We start from the raw sequence: 27,013 nt of genomic DNA, 5'->3' as shown, positions 1-27,013 counted from the left end.
AGGAAAGTGTCGGCTGAATAGCTTTTGTCACTGTAAAGTTCAGGGTTTTCTTCAGTGTAGTGGTTACATATGATATGCTAACCCTAATACAAAAAGATATTTATCCCAAAGAGTCAAATTTTTCTATGTAATTACAATCTTCTTACACCCTGATCATCAATTTGCAAGTATAAGAATAGCTGTTTTCATTGCACATTTATTTCATCTGAGGTAAACAGGATTTCATTCCAATCCATCACTACTGTCGTTTATTTTTATGCTCCCTAATTTGTACTAATAAACGTCATGCCATTGATATATATTGTTTATTTATTGCAACAAAAATCTACTATGAACTCTAATTATGTAATTACCAATAAGTATAGAAAGGCACCTTTTAGTGGTTTGTACACTGTAAATAGGACAACACCAGGAACCAACCCCTGTGGTACGACGTCCTGTGAACTAAATAGTTTTCATGTGATATTAGTAGTAAATTTCATTAAAATACGGCGCTTTGGCTTTGCCCAATTTTAACGTATCAAGCTGTAGTAAAATATGTGTATTATGTCTTTTAAAAAAAAATTTATTATCTATGAAACGTCACAATTTAGTTGAATCTGTTTACCAATAAATTAATTTTTCCATTTTTTACCTTCTCCGTCAATTAAAACCTAAAACCACGTGTAGCGCAACATTGCGTGTGTGTCATGGAAACGTGATCACCGTAACCACACGCCCGACTTGTGGGCTCTTAAATATGAAAATCTTGTGATATGAAACTTTTTCAGCGTATAGGTACAATAAAACGTGCTTTTTAAGCGTCACGGAATGTGCTGCCATTCCAATGCGGCATTGTTTTAGGATTTGCATATAAAAAAAACTGCGACATTTCGCACCCATTATTCAACGTTGAATAAAAGTTAGTCGAAAAGGTTATGTATATATCATTAACGAATATAAGAATATTAACGAATAATGAGTATTAAAATGTTAATATAAAGACGCTCTTATGGATGTGATCACTTAGGATAATTTCTTTGGAAATAAGTTGTTTTTTTAGGATCATTTAAAGCTGCCATAATAGTAATATAAGGCTGTATAATAATATTACTGGATAGTGAAGAGTATAGTACTAACATTTTCAAAAAACATAAAATATGTAACATAGAAAATTAAATCTAAAAAATGTAACACCGTGAAATCATTTTTTACCTGCAGAGGCTAAATTGGGTGAAAAGTGATGAAAAATAGAGTCTTAATTGATGCTTATTCTCTTTTAAATTAAGCTATTATGGTTAGGGAAAAGTTCATTATATTGCCAGAAGTTTTTAATTATTTGACTGAGTAGAGTCAAGTTAATATATACAATGTAGCTAAATTTACAGCCAAGGTCAAAAAGATTTTATTAGAAACCACACTTTATGGGATTAATGCATTTGATATAGTTGTACTAGCTCAGTTTTATTTCTTAATAGTGAATTATTGTAGTTACCTATTAGTAAAATAAAAATCCTTATATCCTGTACAGTTCTCTAAATCTGACTGCACACTAATTTAATGACTGCCGCCCTAAGACAAATAAATTTTATAAATACGAATTTTGTGTGGAATTTGAAAATATGGACTTATTTTATTCCATTATTTTATTCCAATTTGGGTCTCATATTTTTATTGTTTATTAATATCATCAAATTTTCTAAAAAATCAACAGGTTTATTGCTTGCAAATGGAGTAAACATTTATAAGATCATAAAAAACTTTTCTGACTATTTGGATTATATTATTCAGTGGTAATTTAATGAGAAATTTAATATAAGTAAACATGTAATATTTCCATATCATATGCCAATGAAGTTAGTGATGAAAAATTAACATGATCACATCATTATAAAAAAAATACATCCTGAGATTTCATAGTAAAGCTTACTTAAGAGTTTAGTAATCTATGCCCAGTCTAATATAATCTGTAAAGTGCAAATAAATAAATAAGTGATGATCAAATGGATTGATACAGACAATGATCATTTAAATATTCTTATAGATTTAGTGAGAAACCTTTAGGAAATTAAACTGTATTAAATAATTAATGACTGTTATTTGCAAATGAAAATGAAAAATTTGTAAATTTCTTTATTAACAAACAGCATTGCTGAAAATAGAACCTTAAAACTGCAAATTTTTATTAATATTTTCTAACACTCTGATAAATAGCAGTGTATGGGAATTAATAAAAAAACATTGATTGAAAATGATATTTGAGGTTTAAATGTAACAAATGTTATTAAAGCAATAGTTTCGATGCAAAATAATTATTAAAAAAATGTTAGGCTGGGTACAAATTTGAAATTTAGTATAGAAAATCCATTTACAGATAAAGAGTACAGTAAGATTCATACTGGTATAGTAAGGTTGGTTTAGTGACCATAATTTACCTTCTTTTTAGACCGAGTTTATTGGCTAAACTCTATTCTTGAACATCTTTACTTGAATTCGCCATTTATGGGCAATATGCAAATTTTCGAGAACTGTGACACCAGCATATTTTAAAATGAATTCAACCAATGCATGATAAAGAGTTTTTAAAGTTTTTTGATTAACTACATTTCTTAACTCATAAAAGTTAAATATTAATTTTATGATTCTATCTGTTAAATACTTTATATGTAGTATAATTTCAATCTACAATAATACAAAGGTATTATATTTATTTTACACTATAGCTTTTCTATTGTTTTTTCACAATTGTTATTTAAAGTGACAATTTTGCCATTTCAGAAAAAATACAGGACAAACAATTGTTAGGAGCCATTAATACTAGAAAAAAACAACGCACAAAAACAAACTGCATTTTCATTCAAGCCTCTTACCAGATTATCTGAAATCGTAACAAATTTCTTTGTCCCATTAAAACTTGCGAAAGTAAATAATATCCTTTATAAATTTGGCACAATAACAACACAAACCTTTGTGCAGTTAACATAGCAATTTAGAAAGGTGTCAGGTAAAACAAGACTCAGTGAAGCCATTCAGGCAAATTAAATTACATTATTTATAGCGCATAAAAGCATTAAATAAATCAGTTCAATTAAACTACAATCTAACTGGATTAAAAAATTAATATTTCATGAATTAAAGACAGGAACAATAGCATTACAATTTTTTCGAATCTTTAACGAAAAGGACTCAAATCATTGATTTTACCATTTTAGGGTTATTTTTAATATTAGCATCAATATCTACAAAGGTATAGATTCTAATATAAGTATTAGAATAGGAATATATAAAAAATTATCCTGTACATCAAATTCCAAACAAAGGTAATGTAATTTTGCTATAATTTAACCAAACCAATGACTTTGAATTTAATTAATTCTCAAATGATTTTTGGGAGACTAGGTTTAGTTGCTTGATGGTCGGTTGGACTGGAAATGAAATATGGTTTGTACAATATTTATATGCATACCTGCAATTATTGTTATGGCAGTACAATATTTATTAAATAAAATAGGCTATCGAAACTTTAAAAACTCTTTTTAATTTGTTTGCAAAAAAAGCCATCAGATACTTATGTGGACCCAACAAACAGTTTAGTTAAACATGATTTAGACTTTATGAGTCAGCACAATACACATCAAAATGATGTGCTAATACAGCTAATAGACTTCCCCCCGAAAACGAACACTTCAGACTGTAAAGAAAGTGCATATGGCAATATTCATGACTTAATGCTATTTGTTAGTTAGGTTAATGTGATTTTTTACTTTTAGATGTAATTATTATTTGTCCTTAATAAAGCATTATTCATTGTTCCTCACTTCCCTTCTATGCACTATTAACCATTTATCAGGAAGGAGGAAGCATAAATAAGAAAGAATATTTATTTTTTCCAAAGCCGAGTGTCGCGATTTTCGAAGTGCAGCATTTTTTTGGTGTCAGTAACCCCTTAGGACAATACCGAATACACCAAAGTAACAGCTTTGTTCGCTCATAAACTGCTTTCGCAACAGCCGCCGTCGTCTGGCCTCAGTAACATTCGCCCCCGTGGGATTTGGGCCTACGTACTGCGCGGCCTTCATTACCATTTACGGCTACAGAACGTCATCTTAAAAATGCCTAGATGCAATAAACAGTTGCATTGTTTAAAGTTTCTTCCGGTTGCAGCTATTAATACTATCATGTAAATGTGCATGCTTGACGGTAATTATGAATTTTTATCTTTTAATTTGTAATTACTATAGTTTTCTTATAAATTCTTAAGTATTATTTGATCAACCTATAAATCTATGGGTTTTATGTAATATCCTAGGAAATTTATGTTACTGTTCCTTTTTTCTTTTAACTTACATGTAATATTGTTTTTTTTTATATACAATATTTTTAAACATTTGAAAGAGTCTAATTTATATATGATATTTATTGTCATCTTTTTGTGTTTGTCCATTAGCCTATAGAATTATTTTTAAAAAGGTAGCATTCCTCCTATTTAAACTTCATTCAACATATTTATTTAAATGAATTTGAATGGTTTACAACACCACCAGATGTTGCGATTCTCTTGGGATCCACCTTCAGGGCAGATATTAACTGTATTATTCCCCTAATAAAAATTAAAAATGCATGGTAAGGTGTAATGCTGAGCTAAAGTCATATGTCTTAAAGAGTACCACTTGCAAAGTATTAACAGTCAAAATAATTTACAGGCTATGAAATATTTCATAGTCGTAGACAAGTTTCTAAAAATCTAGCTGATAAGTGATATTACAATTACATTAAAGAAAGGCAATGTTTGTCTACTAACAACTCAATATTAAAAAAAAACCAATGTATATTAAAACATATAAATTATATTGAAATATTTGAAAATACAGAAAAATATTTATTATTGGAGTATCTAGATTGAGTATCCAATTAAATTGCATTATTATTACCTCAAAGTTACAAACTTAGTTTTATTATTTAAAAAAAAATTGTTTACTTTAATGTTATTGGCAAGAAGTAATTGAACTTTGCAGATAATTAATGTTCAAATCTAAGGAAAATTTTTTGATTATTATTCGGGCTGTTAACGATGTTATATCAGGCTTTTGTGGAGACAATACTAACTTATTGAATTAAAAGTTGGGCTGCTGCATGTAAGATATGCTTTACCTCATCTACTTGTTACACAAAAACATGTTTTGTCAAATTAATTTTCTTTAAGAATAGAATGTATTTAAAGAGGCCAATCTAAATATGAGACTGCTTTACAGCAAAAACATGATTAGTTTTGGAAATATGAAATTTAAGAATGGTTTTAGCCAATATTGTATTAGTATAATAGCAAATATAAACAATATGCTTTTAATTCCCACGACTTCATATTCTGCAACCACGTTTCATCCATGCTGCCTAAAATATTTAATTTACTGCTGTTTCAAAAAAATAAAAAACCAGATTTATGCCCGATCTGCCGGTTTAGAACATATACCAATATCTGTGTATTTTAAGAATTTAACTACTTAGTCCTGTTGTGATGTTTCCCTATTATATAATGTATTTTATTTTTATTTTTTATACTTGGCCTTCCCAGTCTCATCATTATTTAAGGTGCACCAGAATGTTGCATAATTATAGAAATTATTTTTTATTTATATCTTGGAAAATATACTTTTTTGATTCGACTTGATCTGATAAAGCAAGAAGAGTGATTACACAGATTATGTGCTGTTATTATAGCATCTTGAATGTAGTACCTATGCAGGGTTTTAGATTAGATCAATAGGGTTGTTCCCATATTTTTTTATTTTATTTATTTAGAAAATGTGCAGTACAAACATGTGTATAATCCTATCTCTAGATCTGAGTTTCACAAATTTGTTTCATACACCTAGGTGTTTACCTGTATGTGCAGAAGTTTATTATACATTTTTGCATCATTCCTAACATTAAATTATAACACAAGTGAAATAATGTATTCCTGTAGCCTTTACTTACTTACTAACTTAACAATATTGATTATTAAAATCAAAATTTATATTCAATGATCATTGAGATAGTTTTACATTAACAATCCCCATTTGATCTTAAACAAGCCGACAACACATGAGAATAAATTACAAAAATTTTAACAGATTATTCATGTTTTTTGAAATAAATATTTTGACCTGTTTAATATATTGATAATATTTTTTTAGTTCTCTTATACTATTAGGTAGCAAATTATATATTTTTGGTGCAACTACAGATGCAAATCTCTCAAACATCTATCAAACCTTCTAAAAGGGACAATCAACATATTATTATAATTATTCCTGGTAGGTTAAGCATGACCTACATGCTGTTTATTTTTATTTCTAAAACAATAAATATAATTGCTTAAAAAAGTATAGACCTCTAACATTTAAAATGCTTTCATTGCATAGTTGATTTGTTGGATATAGATAATCTTTTCTGTAAATAATCTTTAATAGGTAATTCTGAATTACATTTAACTGACTGAGCGCATTATTGTAAAGTCCTCCCCAGGCTATGATACCATATCTCAATATTGATTCCACTAATGATTTGTATATCATAGTTGAACCAAATCAAGGAGCTAAACAGTTTTCAGGTCACAAGCGGAATCCTTTCCAATAGGAAAACACACCACAGTTTTCCAAGTAGAGGTGTATGGTATACTGGAAATAACAAACAAATGGGAAGCATTGGAGCCAGTTCAGCACTAATACAGGAGCCTAGAAACCCATTGAAAAGATTGGCAGTACCCAGGAAGTGGATCTCAGAACATCAGGAATCTGCAATACGTGGAGACGCCTGATAAAGAACATTTTTAGAGCAACGACACTCCAACGCGAAGATTTTAAAGATCTGGACAGGGACAAGGTCCAAGACTCAGCGAAGACCATGCATTGGGTGTGAAGTCGTAAGGATGGGCGAAAAGTGACTTTTAGGCCTACTTGCGGAGCTCTAGCTCTAGTGCTCTCACCCTTACTTCTACTTCTTTGCCATCAGGGACATTTCCAGATGCATGGAATTATATGCCTCTAATATTTAAGAATATTGTGGACAGAGAAAAGATGTAACACTGTCATTGCAGCTGATTTTTTGAATAAGAAATTTAATGACTATGATGATTTAACCAGGAGAATAATTTATAAGGTATTGGTCTATTACAACTAATGTATGACTTTATCAAATTGTTCGGTCAAGGGCCATAGAGAAGGTCTTTGATAGAGTTGATGAACTCCTAGTTTGGTTAAAGTCAGATTATTTACACAAATTGACCCATAAAGTGTTCTCTCTGACTCCAAAGACTGTCCCCATGCAAGGTTTTATGAGTCCAGAGTATACACAATTAGCTTCAGAGATACCCATTAAAGAAATATGAAGTACTTTTAATTCATTCGCTATTAAGATAATATACACATCTGAAACCAGATTTGTATCAAGAGATTTAATATGTCCAAATAAAAATAAAGTCACTTTATGCAACCTTTTTTAAGTAAAAAACTGTTAATAAAAGAAAACATTCCATTTATGCAATATACAATTATCAAAAAACATTATAAGTGATATAATAACTCAGGCATTCAACCGTGTCCAAATATAAATTATATTTAACTTTTAATTTCTTATCATGGACTTTAAACCCATGAGCTACACGCTACTATTTTTTCCTATCCCATGACTTTCACTATATAACTAGTGCCACCATAAAATACAACACGTAAAGTTGCTAAAACTATAAGAAAGAGCTAATTAACATTTCAGTTCATTTGCTTGTTATGCAGGAAGCCAAATTTAACATGGCTGTTCAATTGGGTATTGTAAAAGATCTTAGCTGTAAACGCCTACAGGCATTATCGTTTTCAATGCGTTTACGGTCGTGTAATTTATGCACGTAAATTTATCGCTTTTATTCAATCAATTAAGGAGACAATATAAGGTTTATTGTTTTAAGAAAAACAAAATTCTTAATGTCCAAGTTGGATGAAGAAAGGGTAGTATCACACTTAATCTCAATATTCTTAAATTAAACTGTGGTACATTACTTTTCATTATTTCCTATACTAATTTGTGATATGGTATATTTAATATATTCTGTAACATCACTTGTAACCAAAAAAAGGTTGTTTGAATGTCTAAATTTTTAATATTTAAATAATCTGTACAGGCAAATGGTTAAATATTTTACTACCATGTTAGAACTAATTATTTTTGTACTAAATCAATAAACAAATAGTAGTTTGGCGAGCATGTACCGAGACCCTAAATCTACTAGCACCTGAAAGGTCATCATTTATTCCTCAAGGAAGAATAATATGATATGAGCTACTAAGCCTAGACACCCACAAAATGTTAAAGTATCTTAGATCCTAATTGCTAGACTGATAAAAGACCTAGAGTCAGTCTTAATTGAGACTTCTGGATATTAAGACTCTTAGCTTAATTGAGTAGTTGTTTTCCAGTAAAATATTATGGAAAAAGTCTGGTGATCTCATTTGCAGCCTGCAAAATCTGCTTGTTCTCCACATTTAATCTTCTTAGAAGGATTTATTGTTCATTAAGATATTGTTCTATTTTAGCTACTAATATAAGTCAAAAAACATGGTAGCGAACTCAGGAGGCCACCAAAGGTGATAATACAAAGGAAAAACTTTGCACTGGAGCAGCAAGGCACAAATTACTTGGAAAATGAAAAAGTTCTATTAGTTTTGAGTCAACAAATCTACATTGAGCCAATATAAACCAATTATATGCCAAGAAACTATTTTAAGAAAAAATCTCTTGCAAAAGAATGTAATTGGATGAATGCTGATTGTAATAGTGTGTCATAAAAAAAAATTGAAGTACAATATATATTATGTCTTGCATATTGTTTCCCTGTACTTTTTATACAAGTCGCCTCTAATATAAAAATGCACCAGCATGACAAAAATTCCTCTCTAAAATAATGTGTGCGAGAATCTCCAATCCTAACAAAAATCTGCTTTTCCCACCTTTTATCTGGCATAGAAATAAATAGACACTGCCTATCTCTAAGAGTAGTCAAGTGCTTTTCATTCATATTTTTAATAAATCATAGATTCACAGAAAGATTATATATTTTAACCCTCAGAAATGTTAACTCATAGTAACAGTATAGTAAACACTATAAAAAACATTTTATCTTTAATGGTATAGAAGTAGTGTAAAAGCTTACATTTATAAATGAAGCCAATTTTCATAAATTGGATAGGTGAGTCCTTGCATCACTTTACCAAAAAAGCAAGTCAAAATTCAGTGGATTCAATTTAAATTAATAATGTTAACAATACCTTACCTGTTATTATAAGGTAAATTTTATAAATTTAAGGTTTAAATAAGTAATTAAGACATTGCTGTTTCATTCTAAGAATCGGTTCATTGGGCTCACTGAATTTTTTTTTAAATGATAGTATATTATCAGTTGATGGAAGAAAATTCATATCATTTCATCATACATTTCACATTTTAATTTGACCATTTGGCATGTAAATGATGATATTTGCACCTCATTTTCTTGAAAATAAAGTTTTTTGCTATATTTTATAACATACTTTTATTAAGATATTGCAAAGCTGCTTTATTTAAGAAAATAGAGGATGGAAAGTATTAAACAAATATTAACAAATTTGACCTAAAAGGGAATATGGTACTTCTAATGTTAGGTAATCTCTTTAATAAGAGAACTACACCATAATAGAAGTTTATGATGTTAACATATGTAGAAGTTCAAAAGTTAAACATTGTGGTCAATGATTCAGGTAACTTAAGTAAATGTACTTTCCCTAACCTTTTTATTTGTTCTTATTAACTAAAATAAAAATACCAATCCAATCCTTATTATCTTACCTCAATGATCTTTTTTGTGGACTATCAATCTCATCAAGGCGCCTTCTCTTTCCATCTTTCTCATGTGAATTCGGTTTCTTCTCTTTTTCATAACTTCTGTCTCTAGAGGGTGACCTGGATCTGGTCTTAGACCGACTGCGAGAGTGATGTCTTTTTCTTGATTTAGGCATCTAATATAAAATCAATGCTTAAAATTTATGAAAATAGCAAAATTAAACTAAAAAATACAAAATGCTTTCGATTGGCGATTGGATAAAAGGGAGGTAGATGATTTGTAGACCCATAGATGCATAAAATGATTAATTTGAAATTTTCAACCAACTAGCAATATATTGTATTTGTCTATTTTTTGTTTATTTTTCTTTGCAGAATATACATCAAACAATTGAAATATTTTCAGATTTTCAATAATTGGAATTTGTGTTTATTTTTTTTTTAAGAAACAGACCTGCTCTGCTTAATGCTGAAGGCTACATGCAGAATCACTCAATAGTATTAGAGTTAGGGCTACATAAGATCTTTTATAAAGTAAGAACTTTTTCATGACTATTGTTGAAGTACAAATTATAGCTAACATATATTTTTTAAAAAGAGGAGAAGGAGAAATAAAGTAATCTTTATTTTACTTGCACAACTGAGTTGAGAAAAATATATATATTTAAAAATGTCATGCCTGCTCAGACATATTACATCAATAAAACTTAACTTTCTAAAAATGTTGCTCAAACATCATTTATATAATCGATTGAATTCCGAAAGTTAGAATTCCATTTGTTAAGTGATTAATTAACATTATTATTGATTTTGAGGACCTTTTAGACAAATGTTTAATTTGATACTAATTACTTTTGAAATTATGAAAAATCAGGCAAAAAGTAACAGGGCTTCAAAGAATATAAAAATTTAAAAAAACTGTTGCAGATTCTGTTGAATGTGGTATAGTAGGGTATTGAAGGATTGATAAGCGACATGTTAAATAGGTAGATAATTCAGTTGATAATAGAACTTTTTGAATATTGTTTTGAATTTAAAAATTTGAGGCTTTGTATGTATCCAAGAAATTGCATTTGCCTGCTGCATTTTAAAAGGCCATATTATACCACATAAAAAAACACTCACCTTTTACAATAAAATTCACTATACTTATTGATAGCTTGAGCAGAATTTCAGAAAATGCTTTTAAATGGTATCATATGGACATATGAAATAATAAGTGCCTTTTAAACATTTTAAAAGGCACTGCTTATATTTTTGAAGGCAATTAATTACAATACATTATTATTTGATATACATTGCTTGTTTGGCTTGAGTTACAGGTATTATTCTAATAGTACCTCTAAAAATGGTAGCACACAATTAAAAAAATAGTTATCCTAAAAGATGTTTGCCATAAAAACTAATGTTCTTTTATGGTTATTGAAATGTATGAAAAGTAACAGAGGTACAAAGAACATGAAAAAAGAACAAATTGTTAAATAAGTAGATAAATCACTTAATAATGGGAACTTTCTGAATGTTGTTTTGAAATGAACAGTGTGAGATTTTGTCCTTAGTAGTATGTGTCCAAGAAATTAAACTTGCTGCTGGATTCTAAAACGCTGTTATATAGTATATAACATAAAAAAACCCTGAAAAAATCTTGAACCATAAAGTTAAATATACAGTGAAATTCCTCTTAGCGGACAGCTCTCAATACTGGACATGTCCTATTAATGGCCAGTATTTTTTGTCACGAGATTTTAAAGAACAATTTCCTATAAAATAAATTCTCATTAGCGGACGCCCTGTCGGACGGACAAGGACATAAATTTTCAACCCCAAAACGCGCAAAATTCCCCAAAAACGGACACGGATCTCCGAAAGAGGACAAAAATGACCGTTACGTTACTCTAGGAAAAAAATCACGCCACTTTAGTATCCACGTATGTATTGTTTTAGTACCGTCTTGTAATTGAAGCAGGTGACATGGCGCCCATTAGAAACTTTTTAACGCTGAGGCAAAAAATGGAGGTTGTAAATATTGCATAACAGGAAAGTTTAAATGTCCGTAAACTGGGAGAAAGGTTGGATAGGATTTTAATTTTTGTATTTTGTGATCACAATGTACATATTATTCTAGGTTTAATATAAGTAAAAGTCAAGCGGCGGAGATTGTAAAAAATAAAGAAATTATTCGAAGACAATGGCAATCGGGAGAAAATTTAGATCAGAAATCAGCAAAATTGAAAGGTGAAGCTGCCCAAATAGACCGAGTTTGTTTTGAGTGGTTTGCCCGCGCAAGAAATCAAAAAATTCCCATCTCAGGGCCCCTAATAAAAACGAAGGCGAAAGAAGTAGCAATTGAATTGGGGCATCGCAATTTCAGCGCATCTGATGGTTGGCTGAATAAGTGGAGAAGAAGGCATAATATAAGCCTTAAGTGCATCTCAGGGGAGTCGGCAAATGTAAACCAAGAAGATGTGAATCAGTTCTTAGAGAGGCTACCAGGAATGTTGCTAGGATATAGGCCAGAGGACATCTATAACGCAGATGAGAGAGGTTTATTTTTTAGAGCTTTGCCAGATAAAACTTTAATGTTGAAAGGTGAGAAGTGCACAGGGGGGAAAATGTCAAAAGAACAATTAACAATACTATTTTGCGCCAATATGGCTGGTGACAAAGAAAAGCTTTTGGTTATTGGAAAAGCTGCGCGCCCACGAGCCTTAAAAAATTTACATCAAATAAAAAAGCTTGGATGACAAGAAATATCATGACAGACTGGCTTTTGGATATCGATAAAAGAAAGGGTTGTCAAAAACGAAAAATTTTACTTTTTCTTGATAATGCCAGTTCACACCCAAGAGAACTTAACCTTAAAAATATTAAAATACTTTTTTTACCTCCCAACACAACTTCTGTATGTCAGCCCATGGACCAAGGTATAATACAAAATTTTAAATTATTTTATAGAAGCCAGATTTTAAAGCACATCCTATCAAAAATGGATGATGTATCGTTTGCTTCAGATTTATCAAAATCGATTAACATTTTGCATTATATTTTATTAAGAACGCCTGGAATAAGGTTAGCCCACGCACTATACAAAATTGTTTTGTCAAAGCTGGTTTCCAAAAATCACCTCAAGGAGATACTCGAGCAGAAGACTACGATCCAGAAGATGACTTACCTTTGGCAACTTTAGAGGAATTCTGGAAAAACTGTCAGGAAGTTGGCCAAATTTCTAAGGCATTAGATAATGACTTTATTATATTGGACCAAGGACTTCATACGGAGGAAACATTTGAAGGAGGTCTAGAAACCATTGCTGATGAGGTACAAAATAAGAAAGTGATAGTGAAGAAAAGGAAGAAGAGGAAGAAAGGGAAGAAGCTTTGAGTACTGTAAATTCTTATGCCGATGCATTAAAATGTGTTGATGATCTAAAAAAATTTACAAAAAATGATTTTGTTGCTTTTGAACACCTTAAAAATATCATATATATTTAAGGATTTTAAATTTCAGTTTTCTTTTTCTGGTATGTAAGGTAGCAATGTACCTATGTTTGTTTATACTTGTAATTCTCATCAATACATGTTAATTAATAAAAATTATGTTATTAATAAAACATATGTTAGTTAATAAAAATTATGTACATACATTTACATATTTGGGTTTTCTTAATAGCAGACACTTCCTATTAGTGGACAATAAACTTGGTACCGTCAATGTCCGCTAATGGGAGATTTCACTGTACTTATTGATTGCTTTAGTTAGAAAATGCTTTTGTATAGCTTAATATGGAGAAATTAAATAATTCTGCTTATATTTTTCAATGGCATAATTTTTTATTTTTAACAAAAATTCTGTAGTTCAGCTTTTTTTAATAAACTCCACTAGGGCCTATAACTTATTAAATTGTACAGTAACAATTTTTTATTTTAAGTTTTAACTAAAGGTAGTTAGTTTTACGGTAATAACATTAATTGTATGGGATTATGGTTTTTTTATTACATATTATATCAAGTTACTTTAAGAAATATAACTAAATTATTTTATCAATAATAAGCATGTTTTAGTTTTTTACACAATTTCTTACAATTTCCAATATTCCAGTTACAGTGGTGGCCAAAAGTATGGAAACTTTAAACTTTTTCAAAAAATGCAGAAAATATTGCAATGTGAAAACTCTCAAAAATATAAATAAACAGCTTATCAGCAAATAATGAAATGAATGTTGTTTATTAGTTTTGATGAAAGAGGAGTTATTTCTCTGTGGCCAGATGTATGGAAACCTTTAATAAAATCATAATAATTGTTTACTACAAGCTGTTTAATGGTACGATTTTGTTTGAGTGAAGACAGGCATCATGCCTAAGTGTAAATACTTATCTAGTGATTTAAAAAGTAAAATAGTTGATCTATACCAGAAGGGTTATAAACAAATTGAATTAAGTAAAAATTTAAACATTTTAAAAGGCACTGTTTCAAAAATAATTAAAAAATTTGAAGAAAGAGAAAATGTTTCGGTAGCCCACAAGCAAGGAAGACCAAGAAAGTTGTCCAAAAGGGCTATGAAGGTAATGAAAAGAATATTGATGAATGACCCAAAGAAAACTTCTATAGATATTTCTGGAGAAATGAGTGAAATATGGATTTCTGTGTCTGCTCGCATGGTGAGAAGAAGGCTAAATGAAGTGGGGCTTTTTGGAAGAGTTGCTGTAAAGAAACCACTAATATCAAAGAAAAATAGAAAGGATCGCTTGAAATTTGCATGAGATCATCTTACCTGGTCCCACCAAAATTGGAATACTGTATTGTTTAGTGACAAAAGTAAGTTTCAATTATTTGGGAGTGACGGGAGATGTTATGTCCGGCGACCAAAAGGTACAAGGTACAGCCACAAATACCAAATGCCTACGGTAAAACATGGTGGTGGAAGAGTAATGGTGTGGGGTTGTTTCTCCCGATCAGATGTTGGCCCCCTGGTTAAAATTGATGGAATAATGGACCGTTTTCTATACAAAGACATATTGAAGAACAACATGTTGCCTTATGCTGAGGAGGAAATGCCATTGAGATGGTTGTTTCAGCAAGACAACGACCCTAAACACAAGTCCCAATTTGTGAAAAACTGGTTAACTGAACAGAGCATTGCTTTAATGGATTGGCCTTCACAGTCCCCAGATCTTAATCCCATAGAGAATTTATGGGATCATTTGGACAGGAAGATTCGAAACCATTTGATTTCAAACAAGGCTCAACTGTGGGAACTACTGAGTGGGCTGCCAATTCCAGTGAAGACTGTGCAAGACTTGTCGATTCTATGCCATGAAGATGTAGAGAAGTAATAAATTCGGAGGGATATGCCACAAAATATTAGCAGATTTTGATTTAGATGTAATTTATATAAATAACTTTCTTCAGTTTCCAAACTTTTGGCCAAGAAAATATTAATTTTAGTTCATTTTCTTTTTATAATACATTTAATTTTAAATTAATATGTTAAGTTAGGTAATATATATATTTTTTTTTATTTTATTTCATTATTCGTAATATTACACACAGTGTTTTTACAAGTCAATATAAACCGTAATATATAAAATGCAATTTCATGATTTAAAACTTAAGTATTAACTAAAATTAATAAATAAAAATTATATACGCACATATACAGTAAGAGTCTAAAATTTATATATAATTAAAATCTACAGAGACTCAATTTAAAAATACTTATAATAGACACACAATATTTATAAAACAGTTAAATTAGGTCATTAAAATTGTTATTTAGGTACTCTTCAAATGAATAAAGACTTTTTTAATAAATAGTTTTTAATTTTTTTAATAAAAGCTTGTTCATTAAGTTCCCTAACCTGCAATGATAACACATTATAGAAACAAATCCCATGATAAACAGTTCCTCTGCGGGTTCTCCCAAGCCTGCGAAATTCCGGCAAAATATTCAGACTGTTTCGAGTTGAATACTGATGTATATTACTGTGTGTTAAATATGATGGTAGATTATTCTTTATAAAAGTCAAACATTGCAAGATGAATACACATGGAAAAGTGAAGATGCCAAGTTCAGAATAACAGTGTCGACAACAGTCATGGTGCCCCAAACAAGTATATTATATATACTTTATCACAATATGAGTAACTTTATTATAGTTCCTGGTTTCTTAAAAAAAAAATACAAATTAAAAAAGTTTCCATACCTTTGGCTACCACTGTATATACTGCTACACATTGGAGAGTTACAGCATTTTTATGTCTTGTAGAATATTTATGAGTCTTTAGCCTGTACTATAGTTTTGATTTTAGGTTTTATACTCTGTATTTTGTTTAACACATATTTTGGTAATTACAATAAATTATTATTAGATATTAATATATTGCTTGTTTTGGCTTGAGTTGCAGGTGTTGTCCTAAAAAGTACCTCTAGTACTGGTAACTGACGATTTAAAAAAATCCTATAAGATATTTGTCAAAAAAACTACTGTTACTAAATAATACATGTCGAACATAATGTATAATTTTTTGACAGAAATATTTTAGTTATTAAACTTCTTTAAGTTTTTGGTAAAAACATCCATCTTTCAACAAGTTAGGGCAGTTGTTAAAAGTCTTTGCTTCCTCATGTGTAGGATTCTGCACCAGAATAATAGTTCTAACTTTATTCTTATGAGAATAAAATTTGGATATTATTAATCATCCTATACACTGATTTTCCCTGTTCTGTGCTAAGGATACTACTTAAAGGTTGAACATTTTATACATAAATGTGATTTTTAAAATAGTTTATTGAACTAAAAACCCCTTAGGGTTATATTTACTTAATATAACTAAACCAACTAAAATGATATTCAATATAACTTAATTATCACAACATTGTTACTTGAGCAATCGAGAATTAATGGGGCTAAACATTTTAACTCAATATTGATCACTTTTTTGGATATGAACAGTGTTATTACAAAAATTTCAAAATGACATTTAAACACAAGGTAAAGGAGCATATAATATATATAAAAAATCAGTACCTGTGGGTTGCAGAATCTGTTGAATGTGATATAGGTAGGTATATTTGAGGGCTTGATAAGAGACATTGTTAAATAAATATATTAATTCACTTGATAATGGGACTTTTTGAAAGTTGTTGTGAAATGAAAACTGTGAGATTTTGACAATTTCTAGAAAGTGTCAAAAAAGTGAGACCTGCCTTCTGGATTTTAAAAGACTATAACATACAGTATAGGGACCTCCCTGTGAAAAACTCACCTTGTACAATAAAGTTCAATATACTTAACAATTGCTTTAATAGAATTTTAGAAAATGCTTTTGTATAGTATATTATGGACAAATAAGATGTTCAAAGCACGAAACAAGATTTTTATTGAAAAAAATCTATACAACACTGCAGAATACAGATTCTGACGGCCATCTTTAATAATTTTGTTTTTAGCTAGCCTAGGGCAGCATTCCGATTTCTGATTGGTTTTCATAGATCAGCAAATATCGCGCATGAAACAAAGCACTGTCAACAATGTCTTTTTTTGGCGGTATTCACAAATAATTAAATAATGCTACTTACATTTTTCAGTGCCACAAAACTGAACTTATTCCAAACGATAGAGGCGACGGATGTAACGCAATTCCACGTTCTGTGTGTAGATCCTCGAAGGATATGAGTAGCTGAGGAAAATCCAAACATCGATCCAACCTACTGGTTGGAGTGAGACGTCAGCCGCACGCAAACCATGAGAGAAAAGTACATGAAAAACCTCACTTTTCAATTGACGGGAGCAACTTAATAGACCTTTTGTATATTATACAGCATAAACGTTTCGAAGTAAAAAAAATTTTCTCTGAAAACACCCAAAAAAACGAGGCAAAGTCAAAGTACGATAAACTTTCAGCTTTCTGTGGGCACTCTGCGCAAGATCCGGTTCGTTTTGCGACGTTGTAGCTTGTAGCCGCTTGGCATTTGACAGATGCAATCTTAAGGTACACCGATGTTGCCACATGGACAGGAAATAGATGAGCTGAACAGTCAACAGTCATCAAGTAACACATTAACCGATTCCAAGCGGTCTACCGGTAATTACCGTTCCTAAATGGTATTAACCAAACACATCCAAGCGGTTATAGTTATAACCGCTTGAGATACGTGACGTCACCAATTAGTCCTTTATACGTCATCAATTTGGAAAAGTAATTACCCACGTCCGGAGCTGTTTTCTAAACGTCAAATGTCAAAGATATTGAAATAAGTGCGGGAAAAAATAAAAACAAACAACAAATTGTTTCCTTTTTAAAAATGACACAAACTTTATTATGGCTAATAAAATTTTTTTTTTATATTTATTTTAAGAACTAATTACATATAATATTACTGGCGCCTGGGGTATTATTTAAAAACAAACAAAATTATGATAGTGACAGCTGACAAATTACAACGTTACATCAACCAAACACGTCCAAGCGGACACGATTGGTTATGTTATAAAGCGACTGTTCAAGGTGAACCAAGGGCTTAACCGCGGTTAAAACCGATAGATCGCTAGGAATCGGTTATTGTGTCTAGACTGAAAAAGTAACGATTTACTTGAACTGATTTAAAGGCCGGTTTATACGCTATGACTTAACGTGCGTTTTGTCAGATAGATAGATATACTTATCCAAAAATTACGTCTTATCGCATCATTATGAAATTCAAACACAAGTCGGAGAGTTGACCAGCGGTACATATTTTTGCTAAAACTGATCCGATAAAACGGAGCGTGTAATTTCAAAATAAAATATTTACGTATTGCCAAACAACTTCCACGATTTTTTTTTCGTTTGTTTACTAATTGAGCCTTCTGTTGTGCATGATGTCGTTCATTGTTCACATGAATTCCTCGCGGAATTTATTGATTAAAAGTAAAGAATACAGTGATCGAAATTTAAAAAAATCGGCATTTAAAGAACTGATAAATAAATATAGAGAAGTAGATGCTGGGGCAAATAGAGCAATCAACCAATCAATCAATCAATCAATCAATGCTTTATTGTCAAGAAATTGTTACAATTTGTAGACAAAGCTGTAAAACAAAAAAGACACAAAAAATACAAACAAAACACAATTAAAGAAAAGAAAAACAAAACAAAATTTAAAGAAAAAATAAATAAATAGAATAGAATATCTACAATATATACAGATTAATACAATTTCAAAATTGTAAGTAGTCAAAAATATTATTATAAAATATACAATTTAATGTATACAATATCAAAAAAAAATAATTAAAAAATCTCTCTATGTTAAAAAAAAATGTAAAAAATGTTAAAAAAAGTAAAAAATTATAAAAAATCCTAAAATAGCTACACAAAGCAGTATACCTAAACATGTACAGATAGTAAAAATACATAATCAGCTAGTGCGAAATTTCAAATCAATGATTACAAAAAAAAAATCCTTAACTTTGTAAAAAGCTCTCTCCAGTAAGAATGCTTTTAATGCTTTACGAAATGCAAAAAAAGATGTGATGGATTTAATTTCCAATGGCAGATGATTGTGCATTTTTTTTTGCATTATATAATATGGAACTTTTGACCAACTCTGAATGTGGGGTAGGCAGGTATAGATCATGTTCCGTGTTTCTAAGTGGATAACTATGGGAAGGCCTATCAGATGCTGAACCCTGTTTGCGTATTAGACAAACGGACTCAAATATGAATAAAGATGGAAAAGTTAATATTTGAAATTTTTTGAAGAAATGCTGGCAATGACTTCTGTATTTAAGTCTCAGTGTATAACGTAAAGCTTTTTTTTGTAGTCTAAAAATACGGTCAAATTGAGTTGCACTACATGTACCCCAGAATGGAAGGGCGTATCGAAGGTGCGATTCAAAAAGGGCAAAATAAACTGTTCTAGAAGTAGACAGGCTAAGCTCCTTAGAAATTGATCTTAACGCAAAACAAGCGGAACTTCATTTTCTTGATAAAGAATCAATATGTGTGTCCCGCATTTTAACGAGTTGTCAACAGTTAGCCCTAAAAACTTTGCAGAATCAACTTCGTCAATTCTTGCGTTACCAAGTACAAAAGATTGCAAGGTATTTTTATAGGACAACATTTTAGTTTGGAAATGTTGAGACAAAGGAGATTAGAGTCGCACCATGATTTGATAGTAGTTAAATCACTTGATACGGTTCTATGAAGTGTAGAAATATCCGGATTACTCCAGGTAAAACTAGTATCATCAGCAAATAGACAGACTTTACCGTTAATATTTAGATTAGCAATGTCATTGATGAAGATAAGAAACAAAATAGGGCCAAGTACGGAACCTTGAGGCACTCCACTTTGTATTGGCTTGCAAGAAGACACAGTCGAATCAATTCTCACAGCTTGACTTCTGTTACTGAGATACGACTTAAACCATTCAAAAGGCGCTCCTCTGAACCCGTAATATTGCAACTTTTTTAATAAGATGTCATGATTAATACAATCAAAGGCTTTAGAAAAATCACAGATAATTGTTGCTGTAGGGTGTTGGTTGTTTAAGCTAGAGTATACATTATTAAAAAGAGAAAACATAGCATCATTTGTGCATTTGTTATTTAAAAATCCAAATTGGTGGGAAGTAAGTATTTTATATTTTAGCAAAAATGATTGAAGTCTTTTTTTAACCAATCTTTCAATAATTTTTGAAAGTGTGGGAAGAAGAGCGATAGGGCGATAGTTGAAAGACTGATCTTTGTCTCCTCCTTTATGTAGTGGAATTATTATCGCCAACTTAAGGCAGTTAGGAAAAACACCTTTTTGAAAAGACTGATTAATTAAAGTAATAAGATGATATAATGTACATTCGGGCAGATTGGAAAACATTTTGAGAGTAAATCCATCAATTTCAGAAGAGCCTTTGTTTTTGATTTCTCTAATTGAACTGCAAAGCTCTGGTAACACTACGGGCGTAAAGAAGAGACTGTGGAAATTCTCATTTGCAATGGGAAGATATGAAAGTGGATCATGGGAAGGAGTTATGGTACTCATTAAATTATTTGCCACATTTACAAAATAATCATTAAGGTTCTCAGATAAAGTGGAGATAGTATTCGACAAAGAAGACTTATTTCTCAAAGCATTAACAATCGACCATGTTTCCTTAGCCACATTTTTAGATTTAGCCAGTCTCCTATTATAGTAAATATCCTTGGCGGCTTTTAAAGTTCTCTCTTTAATCTTTTTGTAAAGTCTTACGTATTCATGAAAAAAAGCGCTGTCTGAAAATTTCTTAAGATGAGATAATAAGCGCATGTTCTTAGCAGATGTACGCAAGCCTTGAGTAGACCAGGGGTTATGTTGCTTCTTTTTAAGAGGTCTCAAAGGAAAGGATTTGTGAGAAAGACTAGATAGCGTTTTTACAAATCTAGAGAATTCTGAATCAACGTCGTCAGAGAGAATATTCCAGTCAGTTGATTGACAAAGGTGCCTAAAATGTAAAAAAAATTTATCCGAGAAAATACGGCCTAATTTGCGTGGAACATTTTTACTTTCAGATTTAGTTATGGAAAACTTTGTTAACACTGCTTCATGGTCTGAGAAACCTGAGCTTAAGACAGTACAATCGACGAAATCTGGCTCAAAGGAAGATACGATATAATCTATTGTACTAGAGCTGGTTTTAGTTATTCTGGTAGGTGATTTAATGTGCATGATTAAGCCAAAAGAGTCGAAAATGAACTGGAGAGATTCTTGAGCAGCACACACACTGGAAAAATCAATGTTTAGGTCGCCACATAAAATGAGTTTGCTTTTTAACGGCAGAGACTCAAGCAAGCTTAGTAATTTTTGGAAAAAAACATTTACGTCAGCATCAGGTGTTCTGTAAATACAAACAACGTAAAGATCAAAATTATTATTGTAGATAATAAAAAATTCAATTATTTTTTCAGAAACTAAATTATCGAACTTAATCAATAGTTACGAAAAAGATCAAGTCCCTGAGAACAGTTTATAAGAAGAACTTGGCGAAAATACAGAAATCTTCTGATATTGTACGAGGGGATGTATATAAACCATCTTTGTGGTACTTTGATCTAATGGACTTCTTGAATTATAAATATATATCCAGAGCTCCTCATAAAACGATTCACATCGAGACTGCTTCTGTTGCGATGGAAGAAGGGGTAGGTTGAATATTGTCAAGATTAGTTATTATTATTAGAGGTGAATTTATATCAATGATAAAGTCTTTATTACAGTGATTAAATTCAAAATTAATGACGTCCATGGGAATGTAGTCGTGACCACACTGCCTTTTTTGTGTCTACGATTACGCGTGTGGGCAGTTTTAATTTATTTTAGCAACCATAATAATAGCCAAACGAGTACGACAGTACAGATCGAAGCCGTTTAGTGTAATTGCGAAATTCTGTAAGTTTTCTCTACTGGCCCCTTGTAAAGTCCAGTGCAAGGATATATTAGAATGGTCACCGGTCAAAACACCAGCATTCCACCTGCCAAACAATGTCATCCACCTTCTATTTACATTGTTTGGCAGGTGGAATGCTGGTGTTTTGACGGGTGACCATTCTAAAATATCGTTGCACTGGACTTTACCTCGTTGTAGATCATAGATTATTATAGGGCCACTTCTGTCACCGGAAAGACGCCCAAATTTTTAGCGTCAACGCTCCCTAAAGAGATATTATAGATGTCAGGTGAATTTTTTCGCAAAAAAATATGTAGAACGTAACAAGCTAAAACCAATGTTTCGATATTTTCAACCTTTAAATTAATAGGTGTATAAAGGTTGCGAAATCTAGAAGCTAAAATTCTAAAAGTATTCTCAATAACCTAATCATATGATTTTATAAGATGCATCCAGACGCATTGGCTTCATCACTCACAAAGACAAATTCAATAACACGATCCGAATTTAAGACTTGAGTAGGTTCTGAAATGTTTAGTTCTCTATTGCCTACTATGCGTTAAAATTTATTGTTGTTGGCAGTGAAGACGCAAGCCCGCCTAGGAAACGAAGCAGAAAACGTCTCCGTTTTGAACTGCTGATTAAGATCATTTTGTGTTGGCAAACGTGGTTGGTACCCTACGTATTTAAAAATATATCGGACTTATGGCAATGGCATCGGACTTATTCCAACGGTCCCGTGATTTTTTAACAGAATTTATGGAACTTTATGGAAATTTTTCAGGTCTATGAAAAGTTAAAATAAGCGATTATAGTCATAAGGAAAAAAAATGAAGCATATGCTGTTTTGAGGTGGATTGTGATACGACTAAGGATCTAAAAAAATTAATTCTTTTCGATCGGCTTATTGGAAAAAGTTGCATATAGTAAAAAGAACAAAACGATCTGGTGCGGGTACGGATCACATTTATAAGCCACCGCTTTGGTATTTTGACCTGTTTTCATTTCTACATAATCAAGAGACTCCAAGATCAAGGATCAACAATGTAGAAGAAAACAATTTACAAAAGCAAAAGGTAAAGTTCATTTTACTTCTATAATTCTACAGGCATAAATTTTAGTTCCAAGTTTCATTTAGCGGAAATCACTCATAAACAAAATTATTTGAAAAAATGTTTCTTAATAAAAAAACGCTAGCAAAGCTGTTTTTTATTTTAACTCGCCAAGGTTTCCTGTTCAAAGAGGTAATAATAAATTATTTGAGAATTTGAAAATGCAAGAACTCTATATGGTACTTCTCAGAAAAACTTGACTGTTGATTTCGGTCTCATTTAACATAGTGGACCTAGATGATTTGTCACTTTATCTTCAAATTATCGCTCATTTCTTACTTCACCTTGGTTACTGTGTTATCTTTTATAATAAATAAAATATAAAGAATTTTATAAAACACACTTTTCGTCCCTGTATATTATCCGTTGTTATTCTCCGTCTGAGTTCAAAACTTCAACTCCGTTACTATTTTGACACGAGAATTCAGCAAGCCTAGTTTGATGTTTTGTTACATTTAGTATTCAGTGTTTAGTACACACGTTTTGTGAACACACTGCATAATAAGTCATAATAATTTTAATATGTAGCTATTTTGAGGCACCGTGCAAAAAGGGATACGCGGTAGGTATACCAAAAAAATAAATAAAGCTACTTACCAAATTTGATGTACTTTCCTTTGCCTCACACACTTCTCACAAAAATGCATCGGCCTTGTTAAACCAACATAAACGTGGTATATTTATACCCGCTTTCATTTTTTCAGATTTTATTATCTTTGTTAATTCGTTTTTGTAATTTGTTATTGTCGTTTTGATCTTATTTTTAATATCAGCCACTGTTAACTCTGGCATGTCCTTGTGAACTTGGACATAGGCCTTTTCTTGTTCGACCCTATTTTTGAACAAGTCGTTGAAGATATTCTTGGACAATTATATTTTCTATAATTGCCCAAGATCGCATCCATGTATTCATCAGGCCATCGAAAAACCATTTTGAATAGCGATTACCTATATGTAAGATGTGTAAACAATAAAATTAATCTAAGTAAACCTCACAACTTGCCACACTGAACAAATTGCAAAAATGTATGTTCTCACGCTTCAGTTTCTATTCATTATTGGATAATGATCAGACAAAATGACAAAAAGTCGCTCTGGTTTTCACTTTAGTTGAAAGTACGAATATACTGATAATTTAAACTGAAAATTTAAAGTTCATGTTTCTGTTCCCACGTTCATTATTATTTGTTCAGTGTCACTGAATCAGAAAGACTCTTCAGCCAAACTGGCAAGTGGGAACTCACCTTAACCCAATTCCCAGACATCCATCCAACCCTAGCCAGTGGTAAGCTTATTCTATTCACACCGGTATCCAGGCCGGATGCAGTGTACATAACATCAGTATACAATGGAGAGTGAGCGTAAAAGATTGAAATAGAACCTCTTGCTTAGTATACATATACTAAAGACGAGGATACAGAAATTGGTTGGACTAGGCAAAGTCGCTTAGACCATAACCGTCTGCCAAGGGAACTCAGAAGACACGAAGGAAGAAGAAGAAGAAGAAGAATCAAAATAGAAGAAAAATAACCTCAAAAAATAAACATGAAAAATCATTATGATAGACAATAAATAAAAAATAATATAATATATAGATCAAAATCAAATCAAGTTTAATTAGAAAATAATCAGGTTATTGATTGGAAATGAACAGTTTTCAGTCAAAACATGTTTTCGTCACTGTCGGAACAACAAAGTTTCCCCAGTTAATTCAAGCATTAACTAAACCAAAAGTACTCAAAATGCTAAAAAAACTGAATTGCAACTTTATACAAGTACAGACAGGCAAAGATTTTGAAGGTATAGAGTTTCACCCCAATATTAAAGCATCTGTTCGACAGGAAAATGATGTGTGGTATGTAGAACTTCCCAACTACAATATTTCCATAAAATACAATGAATATTTTGAGAATTTTCAAGAAGAAATTGCTAAGTCAAACTTAGTCATAAGTCATGCTGGGGCTGGTTCATGTTTAGATGTCTTAAGACTAAACAAACCCTTAATAGTGGTTGTCAATGAAGATCTTATGGATAACCATCAAGTCGAACTTGCCAGTCAGTTACAGAAGAATGGGTATTTATATTATTGTACATGTGATACTTTGGCAAACACTTTAAGAAAAGACTTTTTTGCTCTACAACCCTACCCAAAGCCTGATGAAACTTTATTTGCAAGATATTTAGATAAAAGTTGTGGTTTTGCTTGAATTCTACCATTAAGGGTGAAAAAGCATAATTTATTATAGGTTTTCATTTTGCCTATCTGATCATCCTTAATTCCTTTAAATTTGTGCCAGATATAGAAAATAGAAAGTGAGATATATTATCATATTCTGCATATATAAGATTAAAACTTTAAAAAGTGTATTTTATTTTACTCAAACCAATCATCTTCTTAGGGCAAAATTTTCATAATTTATTGTTAGGTTGGTTTTAGGAATCCACTTTTTAGAAGGGTTTCTGCAAAAGTGGGTCCATATGCACCATTGGTTTCTGTTTGTTTAAACAATATAATTTTTCAAAAATATATTTTTGAGTTTTCTTTAAGTTATATAGTATGAAAATTATTTTATTCTAGACACATATGTTTTATTAATGACGTTAGCATCTTCAGGAGAAGATTTAAACTAAACTAAAAAGTGGCCTTATATAGTAATTGAGTGAAAAATCCAATGAAACATGGCTGAATAAAGTTTAAACACTAACTAAAGTAGTCAATTGACTATAATTTATTAGACTTTTATCCCAGTCTAAGAATGGTTTTTTGATTTTTAAATATTGCTCAACATTCCAGAAGTTATTGCAGTACCTATTTAAATGGCTGTTTTTTTTATATCAAAATAAATTTCAACTACATTATTTCATTTAATCAAAAGAAGAAGAAAATAAGACTGCTTTATATAATTAAAAGATTTATGAATACACTTTTTGAATGAAATTTTTTATTATTTATTTAAATTTACTAATGATTTTCAATATATTTGTATAAACATATATTTGTATAAAGAAAATGCATCTTTGCTATGGTTAATTTGGAATCCAGATACTGCCGTTTAGTAGACTTTCGCGTGTAATGAGATTCTATTACAGGAAAAGATTCAATATCAGCCTTAAGTTTTTCGTAATCTTCAGATTTAGTTTTATTATGAGGTTCCTTTTTTCCCCGTTTATCATTACCGCTAAATAATTTTCCCTCTCCTTGGTTCCTAAAGGCATATGCTCTACAACCTCCTTGCTAATACAAAGTGTTTTAATGAAAAAGCTTTTGCATACTCTTACAGTTGTGTCATTGTGGTAAAAAAATAAACTTTTCGAGTCTTCCCGTGGTTTTTTCATGCTTGTGCGTTTTGCTCTTCGTCTTTCAGGTACTTTACTTGTAACATTGTTGTGAAACAAAATCTTTTCTTCTGTTAAAATCGCAGCTCCAATAGTTCTTACAAATTATTAATCTTTTTTCTAAAGAAATCTTCTCTGTACACTTAAAACGACATTTTAAGCAATCAATATTTTGGGGCTTTAGCTTCGACTTTCTCACGCTTAGCGAGATTCTTTTTCCATTGAGAAGGATCTGATTTGTTCGGATTCTTTTCTTTAGAAAATTGGTAGTTAACGGAACATGGTTATCCGTAACATCTAAAAAGTAGAAATTTCTATTTAATTTAAAATT

The 27,013-nt window shown here is 30.9% G+C and overlaps 2 protein-coding genes across 4 annotated transcripts in view; one reads left to right on the top strand and one right to left on the bottom strand.

Annotated features, from left to right (window-relative positions):
- The window catches only part of LOC126742179 (chromatin assembly factor 1 subunit A-like), a 39,578-nt gene extending 21,815 nt beyond the window's left edge, over positions 1–17,763 (bottom strand). The window contains exons 1-2 of one of the 3 annotated variants that reach the window (XM_050448760.1): positions 17,408–17,763; positions 9,835–10,004 (exon numbers count right to left, since the gene is read on the bottom strand). In XM_050448760.1, coding sequence (XP_050304717.1) covers positions 9,835–10,004; positions 17,408–17,527 — 290 coding nt within the window. In that variant the 5' untranslated portion in view covers positions 17,528–17,763. Of the gene's footprint in view, positions 1–9,834; positions 10,005–16,856; positions 17,032–17,094; positions 17,283–17,407 lie in introns of those variants that run through there. The other 2 variants (XM_050448779.1, XM_050448768.1) reach the window with 2 other exon arrangements.
- A 6,899-nt stretch (positions 17,764–24,662) lies between these two features.
- Positions 24,663–25,873, top strand: LOC126736455 (UDP-N-acetylglucosamine transferase subunit ALG13 homolog). The gene has a single exon (XM_050440812.1). The coding sequence runs from the start codon at positions 24,993–24,995 to the stop codon at positions 25,551–25,553; it is 561 nt and encodes a 186-aa protein (XP_050296769.1). The 5' UTR covers positions 24,663–24,992; the 3' UTR covers positions 25,554–25,873.
- Positions 25,874–27,013: the final 1,140 nt, after the last annotated feature.

The sequence above is a fragment of the Anthonomus grandis genome, chromosome 1 (genome assembly GCF_022605725.1).
Source record: "Anthonomus grandis grandis chromosome 1, icAntGran1.3, whole genome shotgun sequence".
NCBI lineage: Eukaryota > Metazoa > Arthropoda > Insecta > Coleoptera > Curculionidae > Anthonomus > Anthonomus grandis.
This window is presented reverse-complemented; position numbering and strand designations above follow the sequence as displayed.